Here is a 12226-nt window from a genome sequence, read left to right on the forward strand (position 1 = left end):
ACGTTGTGCTGAAATTTCTGACCTACTCTCACTTAAACCGTGGCCACGGTCAAACGAAGATGAGTTTGGTTCTGAAAATTGGTCAGTGGTTAAAGGACTCATATACGGAGCCATGTCCACTGGTCTCACTTTATTTCAGTTTGTATAGAGGTTGTAGCAGCTGAACAAATTCAGTCTTTGTTTCGATCTCTATTCTTGATAGAAAACTTACTTTACTTTTTACATATGAAGTTGATGATGATGACACTTAAGACTTAAATTACGTATATTTAAACCCGTTGGGACGATTTACTGACTTAGTAACTTTTGAATTAGGTTGACGACCTTTCGGACCGACTTACTTCCTTACTTACCTCGTATCGACCTTTACCGCACATTCACTGTGAGTTATAGCATCCTTTTTTACTTCAACTATTTTTGGGACTGAGAATACATGCGCTTTTTATGTTTTACTTACTAGGCACGAGTACTTAAACTTTACATATGTGTGGGTTATTCAACGGCATAAACTTTCCCCTTAGCTCGGTAACATTTAGTCATTGGTTTTTGAACCGGTGAGCGCGAATCTTAGATATGGATCCATAGGGTTTGACATCCCCATTCGGGCTAGTCACGCTAGCATTTAACGGGTGTTTAATACTTCGTAAACTTATGCACTCGCCAAGTGTACTTTTAGGGGGTGATATATATACGTTAAGTTAGTTACCAAGTGCCCACGGTTAAGCATATACTTTTCATACTGTTTTGAATACGAAATCTCGTGGCCTACATTACATTACTGTTACAATTAAACTATAGCTCACCAACATTCGTGTTGACTTTTTAAGCATGTTATTTCTCAGGTGCTTAGACGTTGTTGCTTCCGTTGTATTAGTCTCGCTGTTAGACTTGCTGTGTAGACTCCCGCTGTTTTGTTTAGAGATGTCTCTGCATGAAACTTTTATCTTGCATTCAAAACTTATCTTATATTTGAACTGTGGTTTGTAATGACCTTCGTGTCACGTACTTATGTTAATGTTTTCTATTCGTAGAAACACGCTATCTTTTGTAAAATGTTATCTATTCATGAATGCAAACTTGTGTTAAAACTGCATATAGTATTGTAACCTTGTAATGGACCTGTTGTTGATGATCTGTACACGTTGATTTTGTACGGGGCATCATAGTAAATGATTCTGCCAACCCATGAGAAAGGGCTTTGGTGTTAGGTTGTGAGCGCGTGTTCTCTTTTGTAGCGAAGTTGATGAGCCATGAGGTTCGTCGGGTGGGTGAAACCCTTGAGAGTAAGTGTTTGATCTAGATGAATGTTGGTAATGGAGTCTACGGGATGCAACGCTAGGTGCCTCTTTCATACCTACTAGCATGGTATTCGACTCCGATGGTGTTATGGTTGTATCGTACTTAGGGTACCCTACCGAAACCCTTATGTACATGAGTGACTATGTGGAAATTTTATAAGCTATAGCAATCAGACGACTGTAAGAGGGATGCTTGTGTTCGTGTTAATGAATGATTAGTACGAAATGTTGAAGGACGATCCGAAATTCTTTTGTATGCTAAGTGTTAAATCAAGGTTGATGACGTATGTGATATGGGATGTAAGACGGTAAGCATTCATTGCTGGAGCAATAGTCACTCTTTTCCAGGAGGGTGAGTGTGTGTGTATCACCGGCCGGATGATTTTGTAGCGGTGACGGGTAGAAAGAAATTGACAGTTGGAAAATTCTACCTTGCGGGTAGCGGTAATTTCGTTATAAAAAGATACGTGTTATGTTGACATTGGGTCATCTCTTGAGTGGCGCAAACGGGTGACAGTAGACATTAGTTTTTATCAATATTGAATGGAGTCCTTGAGAATTCGGGAGGAGGGACCGACGCTAAATATGGTCGTGTACGCCGGTACATGGTGAAATCGCTTGACTTGGTAATCTTGGCTATTCGATTGAGGAACGAAGTTCTAAGTGGGAGAGTTTGTACTACCACACGAGGAAGTTGGTAATGTTATATCAAAGAGATTGTGTCGACTTCATTAAGGATTTATATTACTACCGAGGAAGCGTAATGGGACTTTGGGAAAGGGTACGATGCCTCATTGTAGTATACTTGGGTAGTAGTCACACAATAGCCATTTTGTGTACTACGAGGTGATTACGTGTATGTATTTATTTGGGGTTATCTCTTTATTATTGTGGGTGAAGGACTAAATTTATTATCAAAGATAGCGGTTCGAGAGGGTCTGATCATGGAGGTTGAGGTAGGTTTGAATGAAGTTTGCATCTCGCACTTACAATTCGCTGACGATACTATGTTCTTTGGTAAATGGAGTAAGAGGAACGTGTCAAATTTTCGAAAAACTCTTGAGTGTGTTGAGAAAGTTTCTGGACTCAAAATAAATATGAATAAAAGTAGCTGAATGGGTGTGGGGGTTTCCAAGTCTGATGTTGAGAATCTTGCTGCTAGATTGGGATGTAGTTCGGGGTTGCTTCCTTTTAAATATCTAGGCATGCTAATTGGTGATAATGTGAGTAAGCAGACTGCCTGGAAATCGATAAAAGAGAAATTCACGAAGAGGTTATCGGATTGGAAGGCACGATCGATGTCATATGGGGGCGGTTAACTCTTTTAAAATCGGTTCTTAGTACTCTTCTGGTGTATTTCTTCTCATTGTTTCACACTCCTTCTAATGTCATCAGCCTCCTCAAGAAATTGCGTCGTATATTTTTTTGGGGCGGGTCGAGTAATGATACTAAAATTTCGTGGGTTAAGTGGGAATTCATCCTTGTCTCTTACGGAGAGGGTGGGTTAAATATAGGGTCTCTTAAAGCTAAAAATTGGGCTTTGGTGGGTAAATGGTGGTGGCACTTTCGCACTGAAAGCAACACACTTTGGGTTAGAGTTATCAAAAGTATTTATGGGCGGGACGGGGGTTTGGGTCAAGAAAATCTGGTTTCATCTGCTAAAGGCAACTCGGTTTGGGGCAACATCATTAAAATTGGAAAAGATTCGCTTAATATCGGTTTGAACTTTAACGTGTTGTTTGACAAGAAACTAGGTGATGGTCGTGACACCTTCTTCTGGGAAGACATTTGGGTTGGTGGTATGCGGCTAAAAGATAGGTTTTCGAGATTATTTCGATTGGAAGTTAATCAGATGGCGTCGGTAAAGGATAGAGTTACTTTTATAAAAGCTTCGTGGGAATTCTTGTGGCAGTGGTCTAGAAATCTTACAGGTAGACTTGTTGGTGAATTGAAAGATCTAGGGACGCTAATCCTCGGATTCACGGGTTTAGATCATGGTGAAGGAAAATGGATTTGTAAGGTGGACAACAGTGAGGTGTACAAGACTAGGGTAATGACTAGAAAAATTGAAGATCTACTTCTTGCTGGACACTGTTCGAATACAAGCACTATGCGTAATAAGCTGTTACCTCAAAAAGTGGGTTTGTTCATATGGCGGGTACTTAAGGAACGTATTCCAGTAAGGGTATGATGTGTGCGAGGTGTAGTACGAAATAGATATTATTTTATTACGAAATACTATTAAATACGATACAATTTACACAAGTTATTTATTTATTTATTGAATGAGATATACCTAAACCTTGCTACAACACTTATAGGCAGTGTACCTAATCGTAGAGTAGTGTAGTTTTTAGTAAGTCCGGTTCGTTCCACAGGGATACAGCTAAGTTTAACGCTATATCTATATTAACTATATTTGTATAAATATTTATAAGTAGTATTATTATTATTATTATAAAAGGGGGGTTTTACCGTTTAATGACCGGTTTGTCGATTTTAAGTCCTAATGCAAAATATTAACTTAATTTAAAGCCTAAAGTAAATGACGATAAATAAAAATGCGATAAAATAAAAGTGAGATAATTTAAAGTACGATAAACAAAATGACAATAAATAAAAGTGCGATGAGATATAAAATAAAGAAATTATGCTTATTTAAACTTCCGTAATCATGATGTTTGACGTTGTTGATTTTAATTTATTACCAGGGGTTAATTGTCCTTTGTCCTGGATTATTCGATACGTCCATCTGGTTTTTGTCCATAATAGTCCATCGGTCATAAATATAAAGTGCGAGTGTCCTCATCAAATTACCCTTATATCCGAAGTCAAATATTCCAACTAATTGGGGACTTAAACTGTAATAAGGTCTTAATACTTTGTTAATGATTACACCAGGTTATCAACTGTGTGCGATCTAAGGTTTTAATACTTTATTAACAATTACACCAATTTTCCTTGTATGTAATCCACCCCTGTTTTAATGAGTCAATTGACTATTAATCCATCCCCGTGTCCGGTCAAATGAACAATTATTAGTACTTATAAATATCCCGCCCATCATATCTGATCGAGTGTATGTGGTTATTTATAGATACGTCAAATTGTAAATCTCTACATTAAATTAACGAACTATGATTCAGTTAAACAAATATAAAGCCCATTAATAGTCCATAATCCAATTTCCACAGGTGTCGGTCTTTTATCCAAACCTCAATTATGGTCCAAAGCCCAATAACCCAGTCTTTAATATTTAGTCCAACATCACAATTACTTCGGCTTAAATAAGCATAATAATAACTTAGCTACGAGACATTAATTTAAAAAGGTTGAACATAACTTACAATGAGTATTAATCGCGTAGCGTTACACGGATAGAGTTTCGACTTACAAACTTAAAACATTCGCTACTATAACCTTATTATTATTAATTTAATATTAAAATTATAATTATAAAATATAAATATAAATATATTGAGAGAGTGTGAATATCAGTTGATGAAGGTGTAAAGAAATCGGCAGAACGCGCGGCCTTTTATAGGCCCACTCTGAACTGTACAGCTCCGCAATCGAGGTTATTTTCCTCCTCACAGCTCCGCAGTCGCGGAGCTTTGGATTCCAGCTCACCAAATGAATTAAACGTAGGCTGCTGATTATTTATAATATATAATATTATATATAATTAATTATAGATTATATTATATTCTTGTGCATAGTTGACTTGTAATTTTAGCTCCGTTGAGTCGCACGTTGATAGTTGGTGTAGTGACCCGAACTTTTCCATGTTTATATATATTAATTGAGATTGATATTTACATGATTAAATGTTTCCAACATGTTAAGCAATCAAACTTGTTAAGACTTGATTAATTGAAATATGTTTCATATAGACAATTGACCACCCAAGTTGATCGGTGATTCACGAACGTTAAAACTTGTAAAAACTATGTGATGACATATATATGGATATATATATATATAGTTAACATGATACTATGATAATAAAACATATCATAAAGTATATTAACAATGAACTACATATGTAAAAACAAGACTACTAACTTAATGATTTTTAAACGAGACATATATGTAACGATTATCGTTGTAAAGACATTTAATGTATATATATCATATTAAGAGATATTCATACATGATAATATCATGATAATATAATAATTTAAAATCTCATTTGATATTATAAACATTGAGTTAACAACATTTAACAAGATCGTTAACCTAAAGGTTTCAAAACAACACTTACATGTAACGACTAACGATGACTTAACGACTCAGTTAAAATGTATATACATGTAGTGTTTTAATATGTATTTATACACTTTTGAAAGACTTCAATACACTTATCAAAATACTTCTACTTAACAAAAATGCTTACAATTACATCCTCGTTCAGTTTCATCAACAATTCTACTCGTATGCACCCGTATTCGTACTCGTACAATACACAGCTTTTAGATGTATGTACTATTGGTATATACACTCCAATGATCAGCTCTTAGCAGCCCATGTGAGTCACCTAACACATGTGGGAACCATCATTTGGCAACTAGCATGAAATATCTCATAAAATTACAAAAATATGAGTAATCATTCATGACTTATTTACATGAAAACAAAATTACATATCCTTTATATCTAATCCATACACCAACGACCAAAAACACCTACAAACACTTTCATTCTTCAATTTTCTTCATCTAATTGAACTCTCTCAAGTTCTATCTTCAAGTTCTAAGTGTTCTTCATAAATTCCAAAAGTTCTAGTTTCATAAAATCAAGAATACTTTCAAGTTTGCTAGCTCACTTCCAATCTTGTAAGGTGATCATCCAACCTCAAGAAATCTTTGTTTCTTACAGTAGGTTATCATTCTAATACAAGGTAATAATCATATTCAAACTTTGGTTCAATTTCTATAACTATAACAATCTTATTTCAAGTGATGATCTTACTTGAACTTGTTTTCGTGTCATGATTTTGCTTCAAGAACTTTGAGCCATCCAAGGATCCATTGAAGCTAGATCCATTTTTCTCTTTTCCAGTAGGTTCATCCAAGGAACTTAAGGTAGTAATGATGTTCATAACATCATTCGATTCATACATATAAAGCTATCTTATTCGAAGGTTTAAACTTGTAATCACTAGAACATAGTTTAGTTAATTCTAAACTTGTTCGCAAACAAAAGTTAATCCTTCTAACTTGACTTTTAAAATCAACTAAACACATGTTCTATATCTATATGATATGCTAACTTAATGATTTAAAACCTGGAAACACGAAAAACACCGTAAAACCGGATTTACGCCGTCGTAGTAACACCGCGGGCTGTTTTGGGCTAGTTAATTAAAAACTATGATAAACTTTAATTTAAAAGTTGTTATTCTGAGAAAATGATTTTTATTATGAACATGAAACTATATCCAAAAATTATGGTTAAACTCAAAGTGGAAGTATGTTTTCTAAAATGGTCATCTAGACGTCGTTCTTTCGACTGAAATGACTACCTTTACAAAAACGACTTGTAACTTATTTTTCCGACTAGAAACCTATACTTTTTTTGTTTAGATTCATAAAATAGAGTTCAATATGAAACCATAGCAATTTGATTCACTCAAAACGGATTTAAAATGAAGAAGTTATGGGTAAAACAAGATTGGATAATTTTTCTCATTTTAGCTACGTGAAAATTGGTAACAAATCTATTCCAACCATAACTTAATCAACTTGTATTATATATTATGTAATCTTGAGATACCATAGACACGTATACAATGTTTCGACCTATCATGTCGACACATCTATATATATTTCGGAACAACCATAGACACTCTATATGTGAATGTTGGAGTTAGCTATACAGGGTTGAGGTTGATTCCAAAATATATATAGTTTGAGTTGTGATCAATACTGAGATACGTATACACTGGGTCGTGGATTGATTCAAGATAATATTTATCGATTTATTTCTGTACATCTAACTGTGGACAACTAGTTGTAGGTTACTAACGAGGACAGCTGACTTAATAAACTTAAAACATCAAAATATATTAAAAGTGTTGTAAATATATTTTGAACATACTTTGATATATATGTATATATTGTTATAGGTTCGTGAATCAACCAGTGGCCAAGTCTTACTTCCCGACGAAGTAAAAATCCGTGAAAGTGAGTTATAGTCCCACTTTTAAAATCTAATATTTTTGGGATGAGAATACATGCAGGTTTTATAAATGATTTACAAAATAGACACAAGTACGTGAAACTACATTCTATGGTTGAATTATCGAAATCGAATATGCCCCTTTTTATTAAGTCTGGTAATCTAAGAATTAGGGAACAGACACCCTAATTGACGCGAATCCTAAAGATAGATCTATTGGGCCTAACAAACCCCATCCAAAGTACCGGATGCTTTAGTACTTCGAAATTTATATCATATCCGAAGGGTGTCCCGGAATGATGGGGATATTCTTATATATGCATCTTGTTATTGTCGGTTACCAGGTGTTCACCATATGAATGATTTTTATCTCTATGTATGGGATGTGTATTGAAATATGAAATCTTGTGGTCTATTGTTACGATTTGATATATATAGGTTAAACCTATAACTCACCAACATTTTTGTTGACGTTTAAAGCATGTTTATTCTCAGGTGAATATTAAGAGCTTCCGCTGTTGCATACTAAAATAAGGACAAGATTTGGAGTCCATGTTTGTATGATATTGTGTAAAAACTGCATTCAAGAAACTGATTTCGATGTAACATATTTGTATTGTAAACCATTATGTAATGGTCGTGTGTAAACAGGATATTTTAGATTATCATTATTTGATAATCTACGTAAAGCTTTTTAAACCTTTATTTATGAAATAAAGGTTATGGTTTGTTTTAAAAATGAATGCAGTCTTTGAAAAACGTCTCATATAGAGGTCAAAACCTCGCAACGAAATCAATTAATATGGAACGTTTTTAATCAATAAGAACGGGACATTTCAGTTGGTATCCGAGCGTTGGTCTTAGAGAACCAGAAAATTTGCATTAGTGTGTCTTATCGAGTTTGTTAGGATGCATTAGTGAGTCTGGACTTCGACCGTGTTTTCTTTAAAAATGATTGCTTAACATTTTTGTTGGAAACTATATATTTTTAACATATGAATATTATGTGATATATTAATCTCTTAACGTGTTTGATATTATGTGATAGATGTCTACCTCTAGAACAAGTCCCATTGACTCACCTAATAATAATGAAGAGTCAAATGTAAATTGGAATGATTTGTGGACTGATTCACAAGTTCCCGAAGAGGAACCGGAAGAAGAGTCGGAACCGGAAGAAGAATCGGAACCGGAAGAAGAATCGGAACCGGATGAAGAAATAGAACCGGTGGGGGAAATAATAAAACGGTTAAGTAAAAGAAAATCCTCAACCAACCGACCAAAGTTAATTATGGTCAATGGTGTTTCCGCCAAGGAAGCAAAATATTGGGAGGATTACCAATTCTCCGATGAATCGGATTCCGACGAGAATTCCGATGATGTTATAGAAATTACCCCAACTGAATTTAAAAAGGCAAAAGAAAATAATAAGGGAAAGGGCATAAAAATAGAGAAATCTAATTCCAACCCCGATGAACTTTATATGCATCGTCAACCCCCGAAGTCCTTAAGTTGTAACAATGACCCGGGAACCTCTAAACCACCAGGTTTTTCTAAACCAATGTGGACAACGACGGCTCGTATTAGGGGAACATCATATATCCCTAGAAACTTGGCAAAACGAACCAAAACCGAAGAAGAAGAAACGAGCAAGTCGGAATAAGATAGTTGTATTCGTGTGGTGTAATATATGGAATATAGTGTTCTTATGCTTTATGATATATGTAAAAATTGCTTGTATTAATAAGTATTTTTTTTATGAATCTAACTCTTGTCTATTTTACAGTTTAAAAACACAAAATGGATAGACAACCCAATATTTTAAGAGACCTACCCGGAGACATGATTGATGAAATCTTGTCTAGAGTCGGCCAGAATTCTTCGGCACAACTATTTAAGGCGAGATCAGTTTGTAAGACATTCGAAGAACGTTCCAAGAATGTCTTGGTTTATAAGAGACTTTCGTTTGAAAGATGGGGGAAATCACATTGGGAAACCCATAAGTTACGATGTGTTTACTTTGACGCATATATTGCGGGGAACCCAAATGCTATTTTACGCAACGGGTTAAGAAATTATTTTGACTCAATATATCCGAATATTGGACTTCGTGATTTAGAAAAAGCGGCTAACATGCAACATAAAGAAGCATGTTATGCTTACGGATTAGTAATGTTCGCTTCTCACCAAAGTGAGAACAAGAACATCGGGCTACAACTATTAAACAAAACGTTTCCACAAGTGACAGAGTCGGTAATTGGGGTAAGAAATGAGGTTTTTAGATTATTACGGGACTGTTGGACATTACGTAACCCTCGTCCCTTTGATGACGTTACAACACGCTGTCTTATCAACGGCCATAACGGTTATGTTGCACAAGACCAAGGATGGGAAGTAGTCCTAGTAAAACCAGAATGCATGACTTGTTTCTGGACGTATGAATTACGTGTCTTTATTGCCTTTGCTGAACGACTTGTGTACTAGCTAGAATTGTCTTCACAACTATCTTGTATCAAAGTTATTGTGTGCTATATTTCATGCTTTATGTAAAATAAGCGGTATTGTAAGTTTGTAAAATATTGTATAAAAGTTTGAACGCGAAATATTATTATAATCAGTTTTTCATATAGAATTGTAGTAGTTGAATTGTATATTAGCTACTAAGTATGAACTTAACGGGTAGGTACTACCCGAATTTAAACTTATAAAACGCTAATATGAAGAAAAAGCTTTTATAAATGAGTTCATATTATGCTACGAAATACTATTAACTACTCTTAATATTCTGTATGATTAACTTGTTCCATTTAACTATTTTGAAGGAAATGGCACCGACTACTCGACACACCGTGAATATGAATGAAGAGGAATTCCGTACTTTTCTAGCTTCAAACATAGCCGCAGTACAGGCTGCGCTACATACCAACAATAACCTAGGATCTAGCAGTACAGGAAATCGTGTAGGATGCACCTACAAAGAATTCACTGCCTGCAAACCTTTGGAATTTGATGGAACCGAAGGACCGATCGGATTGAAACGGTGGACCGAGAAGGTTGAATCGGTGTTTGCCATAAGTAAGTGTACTGAAGAGGACAAAGTGAAGTACGCTACGCATACCTTCACAGGTTCTGCGTTAACATGGTGGAATACCTATCTAGAGCAAGTGGGACAAGATGATGCGTACGCACTACCGTGGTCAGCATTCAAGCACTTGATGAACGAGAAGTACCATCCCAGAACCGAGGTCAATAAGCTCAAGACAGAACTTAGAGGGTTACGAACCCAAGGATTTGATATTACCACGTACGAAAGACGATTCACAGAATTGTGCCTATTGTGTCCGGGAGCATTCGAAGATGAGGAAGAGAAGATCGACGCGTTTGTGAAAGGATTACCGGAAAGAATCCAAGAAGATATAAGTTCACACGAGCCCGCCTCCATACAACAGGCATGTAAAATGGCTCACAAACTAGTGAACCAGATTGAAGAAAGAATTAAAGAACAGACTGCTGAAGAGGCCAATGTGAAGCAAGTCAAAAGAAAGTGGGAGGAAAACGGTGATAAGAATCACCAATACAACAACAACAGCAATTACAACAATAATCGCAACAATTATCCCAACAATCGCAACATCAATCGCAACTACAACAAACGGCCCAACAACAACAACAACAACAACAACAGCAACTACAACAATCATCCCAACAACAATAATAACCGCAACAACAACAACAATCAGAAGCAACTATGCCAAAGGTGTGAAAAGAATCACTCGGGGTTCTGCACCAAATTTTGCAACAAGTGTAAAAGAAATGGTCATAGCGCGGCGAAGTGTGAGGTCTACGGACCAGGGGTTAATAGAACGAAAGGAACAAATGGTGTCGGAACGAGTAATGGTGGAGCAAGTAGTGTCGGAGCAAGTTATGCCAATGTAGTTTGTTATAAATGTGGAAAACCAGGCCACATTATTAGAAATTGCCCGAACCAGGAGAACACGAATGGACAAGGCCGTGGAAGAGTTTTCAATATTAATGCGGTAGAGGCACAGGAAGACCCGGAGCTTGTTACGGGTACGTTTCTTATTGACAATAAATCTGCTTACGTTTTATTTGATTCGGGTGTGGATAGAAGCTATATGAGTAGAGATTTTTGTGCTAAATTAAGTTGTCCATTGACGCCTTTGGATAGTAAATTTTTACTCGAATTAGCAAATGGTAAATTAATTTCAGCAGATAATATATGTCGGAATCGAGAAATTAAACTGGTTAGCGAAACATTTAAGATTGATTTGATACCAGTAGAGTTAGGGAGTTTTGATGTGATAATCGGTATGGACTGGTTGAAAGAAGTGAAAGCGGAGATCGTTTGTTACAAAAATGCAATTCGCATTATACGAGAAAAAGGAAAACCCTTAATGGTGTACGGAGAAAAGGGCAACACGAAGCTACATCTTATTAGTAATTTGAAGGCACAAAAACTAATAAGAAAAGGTTGCTATGCTGTTCTAGCACACGTCGAGAAAGTACAAACTGAAGAAAAGAGCATCAATGATGTTCCCATTGCAAAAGAATTTCCCGATGTATTTCCGAAAGAATTACCGGGATTACCCCCACATCGATCCGTTGAATTTCAAATAGATCTTGTACCAGGAGCTGCACCAATAGCTCGTGCTCCTTACAGACTCGCACCCAGCGAGATGAAAGAACTGCAAAGCCAATTACAAGAACTTTTAGAGCGTGGTTTCATT

General features: G+C 35.9%; 1 protein-coding gene across 1 annotated transcript; it reads left to right on the top strand.

The window, feature by feature from the left end:
• Nucleotides 1–2413: 2413 nt before the first annotated feature.
• On the top strand, nt 2414–3489 carry LOC139855136 (uncharacterized). Its single transcript, XM_071844383.1, has 2 exons — nt 2414–2468; nt 2534–3489. Exons 1-2 carry the CDS (start codon nt 2414–2416, stop codon nt 3487–3489), a joined length of 1011 nt encoding a protein of 336 aa, XP_071700484.1.
• The last annotated feature ends 8737 nt before the right edge of the window (nt 3490–12226 follow it).

The sequence above is a fragment of the Rutidosis leptorrhynchoides genome, chromosome 6 (genome assembly GCF_046630445.1).
Source record: "Rutidosis leptorrhynchoides isolate AG116_Rl617_1_P2 chromosome 6, CSIRO_AGI_Rlap_v1, whole genome shotgun sequence".
Lineage (NCBI taxonomy): Eukaryota > Viridiplantae > Streptophyta > Magnoliopsida > Asterales > Asteraceae > Rutidosis > Rutidosis leptorrhynchoides.

Coding starts and splice junctions, on each gene's coding strand:
- LOC139855136 (XM_071844383.1), top strand. CDS start 2,414: ATGGGTGTGGGGGTTTCCAAGTCTGATGTTGAGAATCTTGCTGCTAGA. Junction 2,469..2,533: donor TCTTGCTGCTAGATTGGGAT/GTAGTTCGGGGT, acceptor GTGAGTAAGCAG/ACTGCCTGGAAATCGATAAA.